A 20,278-nucleotide genomic window follows, 5' to 3' on the forward strand; every position below is an offset into this window, starting at 1 on the left:
CACGATCCAGGCGTTTCCAGCAGGAAATGAACGTATCAATCGAATCAATGCCGTAACGGTGTATTACTTTTCCTCCATCTGCTTGCAATGCGTCTTCATCCAGCCATTCTTCACCGAGCGTGTGTTCCAAATCTTCGACAAGGACAACTCCGGTTCCATCTCGCTTCAGGTAGGTGTACCAGAGCGCGCGGAATGACATTTTGGCGCGGCACAAAACAAACCCATTCATTTGGTTTCTCTTTTTCCCACACGCACACACACCTGGCTCAACTCAACAGGAATTCATCGATGCCATCCATCAGTTTGCCGGACAGTCGCCGGAGGACAAAATTAAGTTCCTCTTCAAAGTGTATGATTTAGACGGTACGGGAAACACATTCGGATTGATTTATCTGCCCAAATTGGTCGTCGATAATTAATAGATGCACCGGTGCACCGTTTTTGGAGTTCACAGTTTGGTGGCAAGACTCTCCAGGGCTTATACTTAAAGCAACGTTCATTCCCCCTTCTTCCTGAGCCGTTGGGACAGAATTGATGAAAATCGATTTAAACGACTGTTCACAGGAAATGGAGCGATTGGGTTTGCTTGGCAAAGAATCCGTGAGACGTCCGTCACAGAATGTGAACCACCTTTCGAAACTGTAACAGCGCGCGGCATAATTGCCAACGGCTAGAGATCTGTTCCCCAAACCACTTTAGCGCCTTGCGGACACAGGTCTCGAAAGCTTCCTGTGGTGGTTTTTGAGCTCTCCATGACAACCGACCTCACGACACACGGACTCGAAAGACCCTGACAGCTCACGTCATCATCATTTGTTACGGTGCTTAGTGCTCCGATTTCACCAACCCGCACCGCACCTCGTGTGTGACCACATGCGAGCTTCCGTGCGTACATCTATCATCGTACAAACACGAAGACCTCTAGACCACATAATACACTACCCATTCATAGGTACAATGGTACTTTTCAGTACACACGACCGACCCGCTGGGAATGTGCGGCTCGAGAAACTGTCAATCTTGTGTCAAATATTCGAGCAATAATCTTCTCCACCAACTATTCCACAGCTGAATGGAATGAATGAAAGCATTTGTCTGACATAGCGCCTAACGTTAGAGACATACCATCATTTCGAATCGAAGAGTCTGGGAGTCCCAGAGTTCCAAGCGCCTCAAAGAATTCACCATGACGACGTCCAACCATCTCAACGTGCCCTCTTCGTGTTGTGACAGAAACATGAGGATAATGTTCAAGCGATATACACCTCGATAAGCATCTAATCGGTGACGTCTCATTATCTGCTCTATCTGCCCACATTACTCTGACTTATTCTGCCTGTCTGAATCTGATCTCCACCGTAACTGGAACTCTAGAACCTTTGCGCCTATCTCAAGTTCCCATAATATTAATCGACGAGCAAACATTCTTCACTCCTGTACATCTGGTTCACTCATATAACTATGTTTTTTTTTGCATGCGGAAAACCTGCCACGGGAAAACACACAACACTTCACGCGAGCCAGGTGACGGACTGATTCAACACCGTGAGCTACAGCACGTCATGCGGGCGTGTATGGAGGAAAACGGAATGCGATTCTCCGAGGATCAGGTTGGTGTTCTCTTTTTTTCCTGTCTTAAAGGGGACCTTTCTGTTGTTTCTGTACGCTTCCTAGCAGGTTTTTTTTGCCCCCTCTGTCCATACCACACCAAACTAGCTTTGGGGTAGCCTAAAGTACACCGTTCCAGCTATGATGATGTGTCCACCCGCTCTCGCTGCCAGAACCAGCTCCAGAGAGTCAAGTGTGTGTGTGTGCGTCGTGCCGTCGAGACGGGCCAGTAATTTATAGCGCAGTCGCGCAGCCGAACATGTATCACATGGCAGGACTTCAAAATCAAATGCAACGGTCGCCACATGGCATCAAAGTCACCCTAGGTTTATCTTAGCGACAGGCCAGCCAACCAGCCAGCCAGGCTGCTTTGCTTCACAACTCCCCACATCGAGTACATTCATCATAAGCCGACGGTAACGCGTGGTCTTGCTGCGGTCTTGTCCTCCTGTTGCCAAGATATCTCGTTTTTATTTTGTATGTTTTCTACCTGTTTGTGCGTCCACTCATTGGCGTACGAGTTATCAATCGCAGAAAAAGTGGGCGAAATAGGAAAAGAAATACACACAAGATGAATGCGCATTTCATTAAAATGTGAACCAGACGTCTGTGTGTGTGACTGCAGCATGCGACTTCTTACTTTGTACGGCGACTGTCACATTTTGTTGAGTGAACAAAACTGATGGAGCGTTAAGTTTTCCCTCTCTCAATCGCTTTCTAAAATTGCTGATTCACTTCAAACTTTAAACGAATGACACTGCGTCTAAATTGTAATTGCAATAATAATAAATTTCTAGCCCCATTTTGCACACCATCAACGGTACAATTCTCAGCAGACTCAGTTCCCTCAGCTTCCCAGCAGATCGCTGATGAAGTAATTTCCTCCTACATCGCATGCCCTGCCAAGCAACTCGTTCTCTCCCGCTGAGCTTTTGCTTAAGACGTACGTAAGACAATTTGTCCCTTCGCTCGCCACTTCAATCGTCCACTCCGGAACACCGGCCTTTGGTAGAGCGATCGGGCCCTCTAATGGTGACCGTAAACGGTGTCCACCACTTCGTAAATACGTATCGTATCGTACCCGATATCTACCCTTCGATTCCGAGTGTGCGCACGCATAAATTATGCTTTCAATTTTTCAAACCTAATTAATTATCCCCCCCTTGCTCTCTCCTTGATCGTGTGCGCGTCCAGAAGATCGTCCCCGTGATCTGATCTGTGCGCGCCCTGCTCAGTCAGCCCGGTTGGCTGACCCCCATCGCGTCCAAGATGTGGCCGCCGGATCGTGCGCGATTTAATTGATCGATCGCTCGATTGTCGGATTGTCCCAGGCGGGAATGAACGATTCTCATTGGCTTCATTAGCATTTGATGATTATTTGAGTAATCTGCGGGTGCGTCGTACGCCGATGGAATAGCAAAGCCCGAAAACGAGATGCCGCGTAAATTAGATACAATTAAGAGGCAAAAGATGGTTCGCAATTCGCAATCCGGGCATTAAAAATGGACGCCATCAGCGCACTCCATAAGCCACACGCGATCGTTTTCCTTTGGCTGTGTGTTTTTTTGTTCTACCTTTATCCGTCGCAACAACGGAAGTCTGCACGCTGTGGAGAGCGATGATAAATTATTTATTTTTCTCCATTACCGTACTTAATCTAATTTCCTCTGGTAGAGATTGTTTTATACTTGGTTTTTGTACCAAGGGTGTGTGTGTGTGTGAGCCTTTTTTGCAGACCAGCTACATCATCTCGTGCATTTAAACATAAGGGCTTTTGCTTCCGCCGTCTCGGACTCACTGCGCACATCAATTCGTTCCATTGGAGAGAACCCCCCGTTTAGCGATTGATTTATCGTACGAGCCCTGGCAAAGGGTTGGCCAAAGCGCAACATTAACCGCCGGAACCAGTTCCTTTCAGCGAAGCGCTCCCCCACTTCTGATGCTTGTGGCTTTTTAATTAAATTATAAAACCTAAACGATAAAAAAGCAACACCGTTTGCTTCATTTCTTTCGCTAGTCGGGATAGCGAGAGAATCAATTACAAATCACAGAGAAAAAAAAAATCATAAATAATGAAATAGCACAAACACACTTCACATACTCTCCTCAGGGCGGGATACGGGGCTGTTTGTGGCCTGTTTCCTGCTCGGCAGCTGTCAAACCCATTAACTTACGATATCCGGCTCAAAACCTTGTCACTTGTGGTTCTCTGTTGATGTGGTGCGCAGATCGCTATAGAATGACGTGTCGTTAATTCGACATTTTATTCAATTCAATAATTAAATAAATTGCAAATTTTAAATCACATCCTCACAATTTACCATAAAACGCCGAATTTCTTCGAATTCTCAAGCCTTATCTCTTTTAACTTCTATTACCACCCTGCACCCTGGCATTTATAAGATTTTTGTTATGAGGTACATGTGGGCCGATCCCGGCGGTACTGCAATACCGGGCCAACCCGTGGAAGCAGCGGAGCAAGCCCCGTAACTGTCTTCCTCTTTCCAAAAATCAGTTTAACATTTGTTGTCTTCCTATGGAAGAGCTATCAGATGTTAAGCTGATAAGAACAGATACTACACTTTGATCTTAGCCTTTAGGCCGAGAAGCGATACCTCAACACCCTTCGGCCTGGCCCTATGCCCTTCCCGTCGACATGCTGCGCTAGCGATGTTTAACTGCTCTGGCCCTTTAGGTCACAAGCGAAACAAGCAAAAGGAAGAATAGGGACGAGAGCGAAAGCGAGAGCGGAGAAAGGTTTTTTTGCATGCTCGCGCGTGCTGCATCCCTTCCAATGCGGGTAAAGCAAACACAACTACAGCTCTCTCTCCTTTAGGTAGCAGCTGTATGGTTAGGCCATTGCAGCACAGAAGGGAACGACATACACGCTTAACAATTGAATGTATAACTGAAATTGTAAAAAAAAGTTATTATTATTTTGTAAAGTAAAGCTTAACGTAAGCGTACAATTATTACCTGAAAATTAATAAAATTATTAGTTAACGATATGAATTTACATCAATTTTAATAGTTATTAACAAAAAAAAATCTTTAATAAACCTTAAAGAAATAGGGAAACTCCCTACAGAACCAACTTCAAACGCAGCTGTACGCTCTGCACGTATTGGTTACCGAAACCTTCATCCACACACATTTCTCTATTTGCATCATTAGTAATGACGCTAACTGCAATAACAGCAACAAAAAAGCTGCTTGTACTTAAATAAATCATTCTCCTTCCCCTCCTCCACCTCCTATCCATCCACCAACCACATGAGCTGTGTGGCATCATCCGTAACAGCTAAGCAGATCGGCACCGTTTCGGCAGCTCTTCTTGGGCCGGTGCTGCGGACTTTTTGGCATGATTAATGATTTTCTCTTAATACACTGTCAGACCATTTTTGGCTCGTCTCCTCGCAGTCTCACAATGGGTCCCACAGAGGCAGCAGGAGCAGCAACAATAACCCTGCGAAATCGAAAGACCCACTGAATAATGCTCACCTGTCTCTCTGTGTGTGTGTGTGTGTGTGTTGAAGCGCAGGTTAATTCGGTTAGCGCAGGCAAAACCTGCCAGGCGCGCGCGCGCTCGTACCCGGTAGAAGAAGGTCACACCCCCGACCCAAGCAAAACAAAACAACCACCCTGCGCAGCTCCCGATGAGTTGCAGAAAGGTGACCAATAGACAATTCTACTCCTCTCGAGAGGGTCACGGGATTAAGACCCCAGGCGGGTGCCGCTGCTTCCAATCCGTCATTCCCAGGGGGCCAGTCAGCTATCGGGCAAGAGAAATGGTTGGTAGTTCGCACCTAGGCTGCAAACTGCTGTGACAAACAAACACACAGCCACACATACACCCAGTCCCAGTGCGTACGAAACCTGTCCCACAGACGGACACGGCAGCAACTGCGGACAATCGCGCTCTAATTTGTTTCATAATTTTGTAATGGAATAAATTATCATTAAAACGTACTATTGCTAACAAATCGCACTGCCGGCAGTAAAAGCTGGAATGTGTTTGCAGAGAGCGAGCGATACAGCTCGAACCGGTCGCTGTTCCGGATGTCCCGGCGGCGCTGCAGGGAAAGCCATTAGTCAGCCGTTTGAAGATTAATTTACGCTGAAATATCTCTGTGTGTGAGAGAGGGAAATAGCTCATTAGTAGGGTAAATGGAAGGAAAAAGGCCGCTGCAATGGTTACCTCTGTTCTGGTCGCTCCCGTTCCCCGGGGGTGGAGCAACCTGTCTGTAGTACTCGATGTTCTACCACACCCTCGAATCAGCGGACAAAAAGTCGTCCATCGCGATTCCAGCTCATAAATTGCCTTTAATTAGTGCTAATTATTTTTGCTCATCCTTTTTGGGGATGGTGTGAACTAGCCCGAGAGGGGAAAAGAAATTTAACTGCACTTAATGCATCTTGCTCAACCCACTGCACCGTTCTTCCCAGATCGAGGATCTTACCATGGCCATGTTTGAGGATGCGGACAAGTATAATCGCGGTGCCATTACGTACGAGGCACTCAAGAATCAGCTCGAAAAGCACGGCGGCCTACTGGAGAACTTAAGCATCAGGTAAGCCATGAAAGACACCCGACCCATCCAAGTAAGCTACTAATTGCGCTTCACCCAACAACAACCAAAAACAGTATCGATCGATGGTTGGTGCCGCTGCCGCAGGAGGACACGAAGAAGAAGCGCAAGAAAAAACCCTTGCCCCACCAGCTGACCGCACCGTACATCAAGAACAACTACGTCTATCTGTCCTTCCTGACCGTCTTCACGCTGATCAACGTCGGCCTGTTCGTTTCGCGTGCCATCCAGTACCGGAACAGCAATGGGTTCGTTATAATGGCCCGTGCCTGCGGTAAGTCGCCATCCTTTCCCCTTTTACTATCGACACACTCCCGACACAGACGCGGGCTGTGTGTAATCCTTCGCTAACATTTACATCACTTTAACATCTTAATGGCCGAAATGATGGGGCTTACCTGCGTTTTCTTCCAGGGCAATGTCTCAACTTTAACTGTGCCTTCATACTGGTGCTGATGCTGCGCCAGTGCATCACCTTCCTGAGGACGCGCGGTTTCACTGCCTTCCTGCCGCTGGACCAGCACATCTACCTGCACAAGCTGACCGGCGTGCTGGTGGCCATCTTCAGCCTGGTCCACACCATTATGCACCTGTTCAACTTCAGTGAGTACCTTTTCACTTCCGGCGCCTACTTGTGTTTGGCAGATTTCGCAGACGCACTCTGACTCGAAAACTAGAAGCTTCTACCGAATGACAACAACAATGACAATTCGCATAGCAATTGCTACGCTGTTGCGAGAGAGAGAGAGAGATGGAAAAAGAGCAGCCATACTGCAGCCACGCTCTGTGTCTGTCCAATTTCGTGATGATGATGATTACTTCTTTTTTAAGCGCATTTTTTTATTATTACCACCATCTCTGGCCATTAGTTCTCCCACCCCCTTTTCCATCACTCCTTTAGGGCGAAATCGTAATCACGGCTTTTATGGCTTTATTTTACGCAAACCCCGTTTCACTGATCGCGACCGACCACCGATCGGTCATTTCCTTCCAAAACGGCGCCCGGCTCGCCGATCGGTCATTCCAGCAAGAGAGAGAGGAGAGGAAGGGCAGGAAGTCATAAAATGCCCCCTCCCCCCTTCAAAAACGCAGCAGTGCAAAAATCTCAAGCACGAATGCACTTTTATAGATGCACGCGCTCCCATCACCGATTGTGGTGGGATAAATAAACGAAACGAATGCGACCCGATATCATAAATTATACTTTTATAACTCAATTTATGTTTTTGTTCTTCCTTCCTTCGCTCGCCCATCGGCATTGAGATTGGTTTAATTTGGGTGTCTAGCAATTTGGAACGCATGCCAAGTTTGTAGAGTTTGTTAAAAGTAGGATACTAAAGTTTTGGAATTTACTAAAATGCCTTTGTCTTGTAAATTTGTAGCAAATTGTTGTGTAAATATTTAATACATATCGTACATATTTTGTAGTACTTTTCTTCTGCTCTCTTTCAACATTCCCCTTTCGTTTATCCTACCATTATACAATGTAACCTTCTGTACTTAATCTGTCTTTCTCACTGACTTTGCCGCCGGTAGTTGTCTTATCTAGACGGGCCGTTTCCTTATCACAACCAGGCCCCGGTCAAACCGGCACCCAAAGAAGCCTGTCCAGCCTGTCCGAGCTAATCGATGAAATATCAGCCACCGACATCCTCGATCATGGAGTACGGGGACAGGGGCTGGGACTGTAATCGCCACCGGGCCACTCGCTCACTCGATCCGAACGAGCGGCGTTGGAATTTGTCTCGTTAAAAATTAATTTACCCCACTAACAGGGGTGAACAAACGCATATCCGGTGCATTACAATGTATCGCCCTACTCCACCCCATGAACTGACCACTTTTAAGAGACAGCCCCCCCTCTCTCCCGACTGCAACCAACAGCTCCGGCACCCTGACACCGTTAGCGCCTAGTAATCGCATTAACCCTAATCCCTAATCTTTCTTCTTTGTATTTATCTTTCCATTTCCAATGTACAAAAAAAAAAACCACACACTATCGCAACCAACTGCCAACACCACCACCACCACCACCTTTCCGTCATCCCAACCTCTCTGACGCCCAATCTCTGTGGCATGCTACTCCTTCCCGTGTATCCATAATCAGCCACGATCGTCGTGTACGATCCGGTGCTGAACGCCAACAACTACACCACGGCCGAGTGGCTGTTTACGGCCCGGCCCGGGCTGTTCGGGCTGATTGGAGGCTGCGCCAACCCGACCGGCGTCGTCCTGGTGCTGATCCTGCTGATCATGTTCATCTGCTCGCAGCCGTTCGTCCGACGCGGTGGCAGCTTCGAAGTATATGCGGATATGCAAACTGTTTAACCGATTAGTTTTAGATTTAGATATTGTGCTAACATTAGAATAACCCAACTGTCATCAGTTTTTAGCGACTGTTCTTTAGATTTTCCTACTTGACCTTTAACCTTTCCGATTTCAACTTCCAACTCCCCGACAGGTGTTCTACTGGACGCATCTCCTGTACGTACCGTTCTGGATATTGGTGCTATTCCATGGACCTAACTTTTGGAAGTGGTTCATCGTGCCTGGTTTAATCTATCTGGTCGAGCGCACCATAAGGTAGGTGGAGATCGAGCAACTCGCAATGCATCTACTTTTAACCCCGTGTTTCCTCTTCCTTACAAACGCCAACTCCTGCTCCAAAGATTAGTCTGGATGCGCACGGAACACGGCAAGACGTACATCTCGTCCGGGCTGCTGCTTCCCTCCAAGGTGACACACCTCGTCATCAAGCGCCCACTACACTTCTGCTTCCGCCCGGGAGACTACGTGTTCGTCAACATTCCCGCGATCGCCCAGTACGAGTGGCATCCGTTCACGCTCAGCAGTGCGCCGGAGCAGGAAGACTACATCTGGCTGCACATCCGGGGAGTTGGCGAATGGACCAACCGGCTGCACAACTTCTTCGAGCGGGAACAGGAGCGGCTGCACAATGGCGAAATTCCTGCGCTGGTCGCTGGAAGTTCTGGGTCGGCCTCCGTAGCTGCCGTTGCTGCGTCGGCTAAGGCCACTGGTGGTACAGTTGACGTGATACAGGAGAAACTGAAGTCGACCCCGGTTGCGACGATCCACAAAAGCTCGAGCTATGAATCGGCCCTCAACAAAGCGAAACCCTCAGGAGTAGGAGGAGCTGGAGGACCCGTGCCTCGGGCAGGGGATGCCACCACACCGGCCGGTATTATGAAGCAGCGACATCCACCAGGCACCTCCAAACTGGCCATGGAGGGGTACAGTGCACCGTCACCGGTTGCTACCTCCACCGCGCAGCCGGCCAAGTTCGAGCGACAAATGTCGGACAATCGTGCGTTCAAGAAGATACAGGCAACGCTGCAGCGAACCTTCTCCCGGCGCGATCAACTCATCCCACGAACGGGTGGTGCTGGCGGGGTAGGAGGCATTGCGAACGAAGGCTTCTCGGGCGATGGAGCGGATGGTGGAGCGGACGGGCCGGAGCTGAAGGATGCGAAGCGTAAGGTTACGCCGGAGCAGAGCCTGCACAAGCTGATCTTCCAGCAGAAGGTGCCGCTGGAGAAATCGCTCTCCATGCCGGACATGCAGAACAAGTTCAAGAAGCGGGAACGGATGATGGTGTAAGTAGAGTTGATGTAGCGAAACAATCTTCCCAGTGTTGATAACTTTCCCATTTCCCTCCAACAGACTTCGTGAGTACATGCGCTCAGAATCGGAACGATCGTTCGATGAGGTGCAGATCCGCAAGGCACGACTTCAATCGCTCGGACTCGCCTACCTAAGCCCGCAGAACAAATCGCTCGCCCAGAGCTTCCGGTACATGCGCAACAAACCGACCATCATTGCGTTCAAGACGCCGAGCCTGGAGAACTGTGAGCCACGTGATTCGACCAACTCGATCGTCGTATCGCCCGGTGTCTTCACGCAGAAGGATGCGGAGGAGGGTCGTACGGCAGGAGCGCTACCAACTTCTGGAGCGGCCTCTTCGGTGGTTGCTGTCGGATCGGGAGCAGCATCAGCTGCCAGCTCCAATCCAGCCAGCCGGCCAGTGAACTATCCCGTCGGTAAGCCGCTCGAAATCTACATCGATGGACCGTACGGTGCACCGTCGAGCCACATCTTCCAGGCCCAGCACGCGATACTGATCGCCACCGGCATCGGGGTGACACCGTTCGCCTCGATCCTGCAGTCGATCATGCACCGCTACTGGAAGGCACGGCACTGCTGTCCCCGCTGCTCGTACGAATGGTCGAGCGAGATTCCACCGACGATCATGAACCTGCGCAAGGTGGACTTTTTCTGGATCAATCGCGACCAGCGCTCGTTCGAGTGGTTCGTCAACCTGCTGTCCCAGCTCGAGATCGAGCAGGCCGAGCTGGGCAGCGCGATGGAGCGCTTCCTCGAGATGCACATGTACATTACGAGCGCGCTGCAGAAGACGGACATGAAGGCGGTCGGGTTGCAGCTTGCGCTGGACCTTCTGCACGAGAAGGAGAAGCGCGATCTGATCACGGGGCTGAAGACGCGCACGAACGCCGGCCGGCCGAACTGGGACAAGGTGTTCAAACAGATCCAGGACCAGAAGAAGGGCAAGGTGACGGTGTTTTACTGCGGGCCGCCCCAGCTTGCCAAAACGCTGCGCTACAAGTGCGACCAGTTTGGGTTCCAGTTCCGGAAGGAGGTGTTCTGAGGGGAGGAGAATCGAATGTTAGCGTGGTTTATTTATCGTACCCCTTGTCTCTTTCATTGTTCAAGTTTGATTGTTTTGTCCTGTTTTTTTCTGCCTTCATCATCCACACACGTTGCGATGGCTATTTAATTTATCGTTTCGTTCGTCGAGTTTCGGAGGTTCTATCGAGCGTGTTAATTTATTCATTAGGATTGCGTAAATGGCGAGAGCTAAGCGTATTTTTGAAAATAGTCATGTAAATTTTGCACCTTCTTTCAAGCACTGCCAACCGCATGTTAGGATCGTTTGTTTTTAAATACAACACCCAGCTATATTTATTGTACTAGAATAAAGAATCAAATCAGCAAATGGCGAGAACTAAGCTAGTTTGAAACATATTTTTTCTTGCGTTTCCTTCTATCCGAATTAATTCCAGCAACGGACAGTAACACTGCTATTCAAACGGGAGAAATTCAAACGGTTTACAGGGCCGACCGCTAGATGGCGCTAGTCGCAATTTCATTCGCAAGGCTGCACGGTACTCGTGCAATCTGTGCAATTGAAAAACGTGATGTTATTGTTTCGAATACTTATTGCAGCGAGATAAGTATCCTTTTAAATGTGTTTTATTACACTACCGGATGCTTAAAACGGAACTTTCCAAACAATAAACAAATGCTCCTCTATCCACCAACACACCACTACCAACTTGCTAATTCTGCGCCGATGTGGGATACTTTTTCAGCACCTTGTTTAGCTGCTTGTAGTTGAGGTCCTTCCCCGCCACCAGCACACCCTTGCTGGACGTTTCCTTTTTGGCCGTTTTCTTGTCGAGGTACACTTTGTAGCACCGCTGGAAGTTGCCCACCTCCTTCGCGCACAGGCTCTCGTTGAAGTCGTTCGTCTTCAGGCAGGAAAACATCACCGCCATCTCCTGCAGGCAGGCGACATCGCTCGTTTTGTCCGTTTTGCCACTCACATGGTTTTTCAGCTTCAGCGGCAGCACCTCCTGAAACGGGACGTTCGCTTCGTTCTGTGGTTTGCGTGTACGCAGCAATACGCTGGCCATACGCATCTTGGCGGCTTGGCTGGTGTATGTGTGTCTTGGGTGAGCTAAAAGGGGGAAACATAAATCATGGGGAAAGAGGAAAACTTGCAGCACATTTTATTACTTACCTAGCGATCCGGGCAAAACGAACGCAACACAGCCGGAGCAACTTTCCTGCCGGAGAAAAATTGTAAACAAACACCGTGTTAGATAATTTGACAGATCTTCATGCGGTTGCCAGGTGGAGAAGTGAAGCGGCGCTTATGAACAAACAGATATCTGTCAAATTTTGAGCTGCCGAAAGCAACAAACAATAGCAATAGCAACAAAAGATAAACAACGGGGCGACGAAACCCCTTTTCTACGATAAATACCGGGCTTGTATCCAAAATTGACGAGAATGTGGATTGAAATGTGACTGTTGCGAGGCTGAAATTGTGAATAGCGAGCTTGAACATTAGGTTTACATGTTAAACAATACATCACAGAACGCTGGAACTGTCTCGTTGGAGCTGAACTCGGACCAAGGGCGATAGGGAAAAAACAATGAAACTAGCAATAAGTGTAGGAGTGGCCGCGGCCGTGCGGTTCCTGCTGATGAACTCCCGCTATTCCCACGGGATACAGAACCGGGTGGAGGTGTCCACACCCATCAACTCGTGGAAGAGGGGTAAGTTGTTCACACATTGAATCGAACACTTTTATCTTACATCACTTTCCGCATCCGCTCCCCAGTCGAGGAAGGTGCCTATCTGTACGCGAACGGAGTGAATCCGTACGATGGCGACGTGTACCACAAAAACCCGCTCATACTGCATGCCTCCCGCTGGCTGCTCGATAACGTCCCCAGTGCCATACCGTCCCTGTTCATCCTGCTCGACGTAGCGACCGGCATCCTTCTCCTGCTGGCAGCGCGTGTATTCATCCGCGAAATGTACGAAAAGCAACGAAAAGAAAAGGATAGCTACGCAAAGGACACGGAGGAGCTACATCTAGTCGAGACGGACATGCACACGGTACCGATGTCCGTAGGGTTCGCTTACCTGTTCAATCCCTACACCATCCTGAACTGCGTTGGACAGACGACGACCGTGTGGAGCAATTTCCTGCTGGCCGCATTCTTCTACGGGCTGTCACGCCGTCAGCGGTTACTTAGCTTTTTGGCGCTTGCTCTCGAAACACAGATCAATCTGTATCCGTTCGTTCTGCTCGCCCCTGGTGCACTACACATTGCCAACCAGGAGCTGAGGGAGAACGGGGGCAGCGCTGGCAGTCGATTTCGTAGCATAGCGAGCAGCAGTGTGTTGTTTGTGGCGCTATTTTTAGGAGTTAATTACTTCGGCAGCTTTCTGATGGGTGGCGACTGGAGTTTCCTAGATGCAACGTATGGTTTCATGTGAGTTGGGGGGTTCGAACAGCAAACATTCAACTTTAAATACATAATTCTCTTCATTTTTTTAATGCGCCATCAACAGTATCAACTGCCGCAGCTTGCAGCCTAACATTGGGCTGTTTTGGTACTTCTTCACCGAAATGTTCGATCACTTCCGGACGCTGTTCCTGTACTCGTTCCAGATCAACGCAACGCTGCTGTATCTGTTTCCGCTCACGTTCAAGCTGCACAAGGAACCGATCATGCTTGCGACGATGCTGATCGGTCTGGCGGCCGTCTTTCGCTCGTATCCCTGCATCGGGGACGTTAGCTTCTATCTCGCCCTCATACCGCTGTGGAAATCGATCTCCATGTGTAAGCGTACAAGCAGCGGGTGTGTCTTGGGAACAGAAGCACATTCATTCACATTCTTTCCTTTCCAGTCATGAAGAACAATTTTATCGTCGGCGCGACAATGCTGGTCACGAGCGTGCTTGCGCCCACCGTGTGGCATCTGTGGATCTACAACAATTCGGCAAACGCCAACTTTTACTTTGGCGTGACGTTGATTTTCTGCACCGCGCAGGTAAATAGCACGCATGGGAGGGGGACAATTATACAGTGGAGAGTTTCTCACAATCACGATTATGCTTTTCTTTCATTAGATTTTCCTAATAACCGATCTCTTCTTTGGGTACATCAAGCGAGAGTTCTGTCTGAAGCACGGCATTCGTGTGCTCGTGGACGGAAAGGAGGCACGTATTACGCTGGAGTATTAAAATGAAACAGTTTTATCAATCTACCTCCCCGCGGGGAGGCGGGTGGATAAGAGCAGCTGTAAAGAAAAGCTTAGAACAAACAAATAAATTAAATTACATTTTTTCCCCACAAGGCAACCAAATGGCGCACATTTCTTACCGCTTTCTGATGAACGATAACGCCTAATGTTGATCACAAGTCTTATTTATTGTATCCAATAAAAAGCATTTGTATTTTTTCACATAATTTTTTATATTTTTTTGTCGTCCCTTCATCATCCGTTGTCTTTCTTTTTCGTATTCCTTTTTTTCTCTCTCTCTCCATTTGCGATCCTTCTTTCACTCGCATTCCGTCCGCCGGTTTCCTTCCTACTACACAACACACACCGCGTGCGCATCCTTTGTAGTTGAGTTCCTTCTTCTATATCGTTTGTTCTTCATTATCATTGGTGCACACACACACGCACGGACTCGCACACGCGTTTCCTCCATTTCTGCGGGGGGATTCCTCAGCCCATCGGTGGCAGCGAGAGGGCGTGAGAACGCGCACACGCCGCCGCCGCCGGTCATTGTACTTCGTGGCGAACCGTTTTTAAAAATTATCCTTCTTCATCTGCGCGTGGGGTAAGTAAAGGTACTACAACCTCAGCATAGTGCACAAAACTCAAAAAATACACCAATACCGGTATCTTCCCTCGTGGTTCCTCCTTTTCCTTCACGTGTAGAGTAAAATTGGCTTGTTGTTTTATCCTTTTCTTGCTTTTGTCCCCTATCCGAGAGGGTTTTCTCTCTATTACCTTAATATTGTTGCTTCGCTTGCCTTAAGCAATTTGTCTGCTACTTCCCCCCTTGCTGATACGATTTATGTGATAAAAGATGTTGGAATATTATTAAAAGAGAGCTTGCTTGCCTTACGCAGCAGATAATACTTGTTTATTGGGTTGTGCCGAAAGAAGAGAGATGAAGATGTCCATTCAAATAGCGAACTAGGTTCGTGTGGTTGATGGCCTTGGGCACCAAAAGAACCGAGATTTATCCTTAGGAGGTACACATCGGAGACCGTTAACGAGGCGATCCTTTCTTTTACACTCTTTCACCGTTATGCGTCACTGGCTCTAGGAGCTAACCCTTAACACTCAGTTGGAAACAAATTCCGTAACATTCCTTTGATCGTTTTGAACGAAATCACCCGACAAGGGAGTGCGCCAAAGGGATTTCATTCGTGTAGAAATTCATACACGCAGCTAAAAACTTAAGGCCGTTTGCACAAGATCAACCGTGTCCTTTTCCCTTCTGCGCCTTTTGCGCTATCTGTGCCTTGCGGCGGCTACTTGCGGCTTTGCCCGATTCGCGTTTAAGTCTTGGTGGTGTTTAGAGAGCGTTTTACTCTTCTCATCTCAGCATCCTTTCCTTCTCTTCTTCCTGAATTTGAATCAATTTCATCATTGGTAATGGAATAGCTCTAAATACCCTTCTTTTTCGTGTTGCGTAGTTGTTTTTTAAAACATTTTACTCCCACAAACCTGCCACGTGTGTCCAATCCGCAAACCACACGTGACAGAGTACGCGCTCGCGCCCTACGCACGCAGCGCATTCACAATCGACACGACACGTGTGGAAGGTAGAACAAGTCTCAGCAGCTTGTCTCTTCTAACTTTGTTCCTCCTTCGTCGTTCCGGCGGCAGAGTTGTGCTGCTCTCGACTTACGGTAAATATTATGAAAAATAATTCGTGATTATCATAAAACGATAATCCTCATCCACACCACACGCTATCTGCCCTTTTCGTCCTCCTCCTTCCTTAGCGCCACCGTTGCGCCGAACTTCGGAGTTCCTCTTGTTGTAAAAGGAAAATCACTGATTTCTTCTCTCGCTGAAACACGCCAAACATCCTCAACAGGCGTACTCTCCTACTAAACGTTTAGCGCGCGCATCTTCTTCAATAAATGCGTGTCTCCCCCTCTTTTCTCCCAATTGTAAAGCATCCCCCTCTCATCCGTGTTCGTCCTCCTCCTTCTTCGATCGTGTAAAAGTGACTTGGTTTGTAATTTTTAAATTCAGGTTCATATTGTTGTTTGCCTTCATACCATAACCACCCATCATCGTCGTCATCGTCATCATCATCAGCTTCTTCATCCCGACCAACAGGCCAAACAACGGGTTTGTGTGCGCGCGCATCTCCCATTCTTCGCCATCTCACGTCTTCCGCATTTCTCTCTTCGCCCTTTACGATGTGTGACAAAAATATACAATTTATCGTGTATGTGTGTGTGAGAATCGTTCTCCTCGTTTCGCACCTTTTGGGCAGTTTTGCTTCTTCGCCCCCTTTTACGCTTCTTCTTTTTAAATGCCAAAACGCTCACGGTTTGTCTTTTAGTTTGAATGTTGCGCCATTTTGCCTCGTTACTTGCATCATCGCCTAACGATAGAAGAGATCATTGTTATGCTAAGTACGATCTTGCATGCTTCTTCCGATCGCAGCTGCACAAGACACCGCCGTTGCTGCTACTCAATCTGATCCTATGCTTCATTTCAAGGACGGGCTGCTACTTCGTAAGGGATATCATCCCTTTTCTTTGCGCAATGTGCAAAAACCGATCTGCTTTACCTTACTCTCTTCTCACACTCAAGATTGAAAGAGCAAGCGAATGATGATTATGTCCAAAATTAATCCTCTGCTTTTGTTCTTAACATCGACCGTATTATTCGAATCATACGAAAAACAAACAATAACCCGTTTGGAATCCTCGGGAGAGGATGAGAGACACTAACGTTTTTTTTACCTTCCCCAGCTGTCTTCTATTAATTGTAAACTTTGCTTCGAATACACTACATCTACACCTTCTTCCCCTCGTTGGCTTAATACTTCACCATTCTTTCCTTTCGCTGCCCCATGCTCAGTCCACCCCTATCACAGTTGCATCGTTCGTCTTCTTCGTTCTTGTAAGTCTTGTAACCTCCTGTTGACCACTTGAAAAACGGCACTCGGAATGTTCTTCAAAGAATCTGTTCCCGGGTTACACTGATGCTTTGTGTGTGTGTGTGAGAGAGAGATGATCGTAACGCTTCCTTCTTCTTGCTTTCGTTCTATTCTCTCCAAACTCGATTTTGTTATCCAATACAAAGTGCTTCGCAAACTTAGAACCATCCCTAAACAACCTTTTGCATCGGAAAAATTAAAACCAATTCAACCAACATCCTTGCTGTCGCATCTGTTATTACATCGTCGTTTCGCTATCTTTTCGCTTTGCCTCCTTCCTTTCCTATTTTCTCCTCCGTGGAAAATACATTGCGAAGTTTTTCTACGTGTGAGGGAAACGTGAGGGGAGGGATAAAAGTTGGTCTTCTACTTTAAATTCTTAGTTTTCACCGGCGGCTTCTCCGTACTCTGCGTAGCTTTCCGACACCACAAACGTATTATGTACGTGTTTTGCAACCACACTTTTTTGGGGTTATCTTTGTACGATGCACTCCTCGTGTTTGTGTGTCTTTGCGCCTCTAAATCTCCAAAACTCACCTGGTTCCGTTCTATTTACTTCACTCCTTTCTACGTTTTTTTAAATACTTTTTTATGTGACTGTGTTTCATTTAGAGAGTATGTTTTACTTGTAGACGTCCATCGACACACTAAAAAGAAAGGCTGATACAACATCAGTGTTACTTCATTTACTTGTTATATGTATGTGTGTGTTTTCTGCTGCATTAGTACACTTCTTATAATTCGCTCTGTCTCCGTCCTGCTTTTCAATCATCATCATTTATATATCACGGATAAACATTGTGAATTACGTCTTATATTATATGGAGGGGGCGACGAGAAGCGAGCTTTCTTGTTTTTGAAGGGATTTTATCGTCGTATGGTGTGTGTGTGTGTGTGCTCTTTCACACTTCACACCGATAGGGGTCGTTAATAGCCGAAAACTTAAACTTTGTTCGGGATGAGGGAGATGGAACTATCATTTCTAGTTTTCATGCGAGCGTTGAGGCATAAAAAACGGTGACCTAAAACGATACTTTAAGCACATTATTCAAACATTTAGTACTACTACTCCGCCGCCGCACCCCTCCAGAAGGGCTAAATGCCGCACAGTTTGCGGTTTCTGATACATATGATGTGTGTGTGTGTATTACATGTGTGTAATTATACGTCATATTTCACCAATAATGTGTTGATAATACGGACAAAATGAAAAAACGATATTCTTAAAATGAGCGTCTTTACATCACCGCCCTCTTATTAGATACTTTTGTTATAGCAAAATCAGACTCATATCAAACACATATTAAGCTTCTTTCCAACCACTCACCCATCCATCATCGTTCAATGTCGTCGAAACTCCTCATGCTCCACCGTTCATCGCCGTCGTGTGTTTCTCTTTTTCGACTTTCTCTCCAAAAACGCCATTATGCCACAAATCATCATCTCGAACACAATGGCCCATCCAACAACAGACATAATCCAACGCCAAAAAGCAACGAATATACATCAACAGCGAAAAGGGGGGTTGTTTTTTGTATCGTGTTAGGATTATTTTTTTGTTTTCTTCATCTCCATAATAATTCAAATTAATCACTATTACAAAATTCTTCAATTTTCTCCATTTGTTTTTGCTTCCAATCTTCCTGCTGCTGCTGCTGCTGCTGCTGCTGCTGCTGCTACTACTACCCAAACACAAACACATCAACTATGTTCTCTCTGTCTCTGCTTGTTTGTTTGCCTTCAACAACACACTTCTCGTCCTCTTCTTCCTCCTCCGCTGCATCGTCGCTGTTGTGCGGCGGTGTTCCAAATGGTGGCCCAATTGCAGCCAAACGCTGCGTCGGCATATATGCTTAAGGATGCATACACGCGCGCGCAGCACCCTTACTCCACCGCAAACGGCAACACCATTCAAACAACGATACGTTGCCGCCGCACAACACACTACTAACACCTCGGTGCGTCTCTTAGAGAGATCATATCAGTCCCCGCGCTCTCTTTGCTAAGGGAGATCGGTCCTTTTACCGCGCTCGCGCTATCGCTCAGCCTTCGCTTACTACACAATTACCACGTGCATGTGGCGCGCACGCGCGCACGCATGCATGTTGTACTTGGCGCTATATACTTGCTACTGCTGCTGCTGCTGGTTCCTGGCTATCGAGTTTTAAGAACATTCTTCAATGCACTCTCTAAAATCAAATTTTTCACACACCGCGGGGGGATTATTATTGATTCTGTGTTTTACTTTACTACTTCTGCAATAAGGATTTGTGTGGAACACTCCTCTAACATTTGCTCTCTCTCTCTCTTTTGACACGCGCCTTTGAATTCGCATTGCAGTTCGCTCTAGCTCTTAATAATAGAAACGTGGCATACAACAGACAAATGACCAACATTTGTTACACAATTCTTCCTCCACCCTGGAACTCTTTCTCTCCTTCGGAAAATCGTCTCACGGGTGGTGCCACGGCACTACTGCTCCCAGTGTCCAGCTGAGAGAGCCCCTTTTTGCCACCACGCGATTCCGACCCTCCAAATCTAAAAGCCTCATTTTTCTTCGACCTGGTGGTGCCCATCAAAACATAGGCAATAATAATATTTAAAGTGTGTCGTCGCTCGAGCCAGTATCCTGCGATACGGACTCAACACATAGACACACACATTCGTTCGTCCCTCCTCTTTGAAGTGATCAGTTAAAAGGTGCTTGCTGTTAGTTGCGGCGGCGACGGTGGTGGTTGTGTGGAATCGTTTTGCCAAAATGCCGGGAAAAACTATCGCGAGAGGGAACGATGCTATAACAACACAACCACCCACAACTCTGCTCTCTGCCTCTTTGTCTTTGAGAAATTCCTTGAGATTTAATCTAAATTAGTAGTCTCCTCTCTCAAACTCAACCCCTCGTAAGTGTATCTACAAGGAACAATTTTCATGGATATTGCGCGCGTCAGGGGTACAAACACGACCAGTAATCTTCAAAACCCTTCTTCTTTTCTTGCTAAGTAGGTACACAAAACCGGGCACACCCTACCCTTTTGGTTGAGAACATAATATCTAAGAGCTTGTTGATCCTTCTTTCCCTCTTGTTTCGGGTGAGTTCGGGAGGCGGGAAGATGGCTGATACACGTGTGAAACGCGTGCGCTTGTTTGTATGTTGTTTGCCATCATTTCTCGTTCCAACTTCCAACTTGCGTGTGTTTCTGTGCTGCTGCGCTACCTTCGTTACAATTACATCAGAGAGAGTAGTGTATGTATGTGTTTGTA

General features: G+C 47.4%; 3 protein-coding genes and 1 non-coding gene across 6 annotated transcripts in view; 2 read left to right on the plus strand and 2 right to left on the minus strand.

Moving 5' to 3' along the window:
- LOC121595899 overlaps positions 1-11,242 on the plus strand; it is a 79,999-nt gene extending 68,757 nt beyond the window's left edge. For both annotated transcript variants that reach the window (XM_041920289.1, XM_041920288.1), the window contains exons 7-16: positions 104-169; positions 279-363; positions 1,525-1,610; positions 6,055-6,179; positions 6,254-6,471; positions 6,612-6,800; positions 8,305-8,498; positions 8,659-8,780; positions 8,867-9,811; positions 9,879-11,242. In XM_041920289.1, coding sequence (XP_041776223.1) covers positions 104-169; positions 279-363; positions 1,525-1,610; positions 6,055-6,179; positions 6,254-6,471; positions 6,612-6,800; positions 8,305-8,498; positions 8,659-8,780; positions 8,867-9,811; positions 9,879-10,881 — 3,033 coding nt within the window. In that variant the 3' untranslated portion in view covers positions 10,882-11,242. The remainder of the gene's footprint in view (positions 1-103; positions 170-278; positions 364-1,524; positions 1,611-6,054; positions 6,180-6,253; positions 6,472-6,611; positions 6,801-8,304; positions 8,499-8,658; positions 8,781-8,866; positions 9,812-9,878) is intronic.
- On the minus strand, positions 4,027-4,221 carry LOC121598143. The gene has a single exon (XR_006005532.1). It is a non-coding gene; the product is annotated as a U2 spliceosomal RNA (small nuclear RNA).
- A 228-nt stretch (positions 11,243-11,470) lies between the features above and the next one.
- On the minus strand, positions 11,471-13,154 carry LOC121595909. Of its 2 annotated transcripts, XM_041920299.1 has the most exons (4): positions 12,952-13,154; positions 12,619-12,810; positions 12,037-12,082; positions 11,471-11,973 (listed from the first exon to the last, which is right to left on the minus strand). In XM_041920299.1, the coding sequence occupies exons 2-4, from the start codon at positions 12,724-12,726 to the stop codon at positions 11,573-11,575; spliced, it is 555 nt and encodes a 184-aa protein (XP_041776233.1). In that variant the 5' UTR covers positions 12,727-12,810; positions 12,952-13,154; the 3' UTR covers positions 11,471-11,572. The 2 variants fall into 2 exon arrangements, with proteins under 2 accessions (XP_041776233.1, XP_041776234.1); XM_041920300.1 differs by lacking the exon at positions 12,619-12,810 and having other exon boundaries at positions 12,952-13,145.
- Positions 12,841-14,279, plus strand: LOC121595448 (phosphatidylinositol glycan anchor biosynthesis class U protein). Its single transcript, XM_041919438.1, has 4 exons — positions 12,841-13,304; positions 13,384-13,565; positions 13,661-13,866; positions 13,946-14,279. Exons 1-4 carry the CDS (start codon positions 12,841-12,843, stop codon positions 14,057-14,059), a joined length of 966 nt encoding a protein of 321 aa, XP_041775372.1. The 3' UTR covers positions 14,060-14,279.
- The last annotated feature ends 5,999 nt before the right edge of the window (positions 14,280-20,278 follow it).

The sequence above is a fragment of the Anopheles merus genome, chromosome 3R (genome assembly GCF_017562075.2).
Source record: "Anopheles merus strain MAF chromosome 3R, AmerM5.1, whole genome shotgun sequence".
Lineage (NCBI taxonomy): Eukaryota > Metazoa > Arthropoda > Insecta > Diptera > Culicidae > Anopheles > Anopheles merus.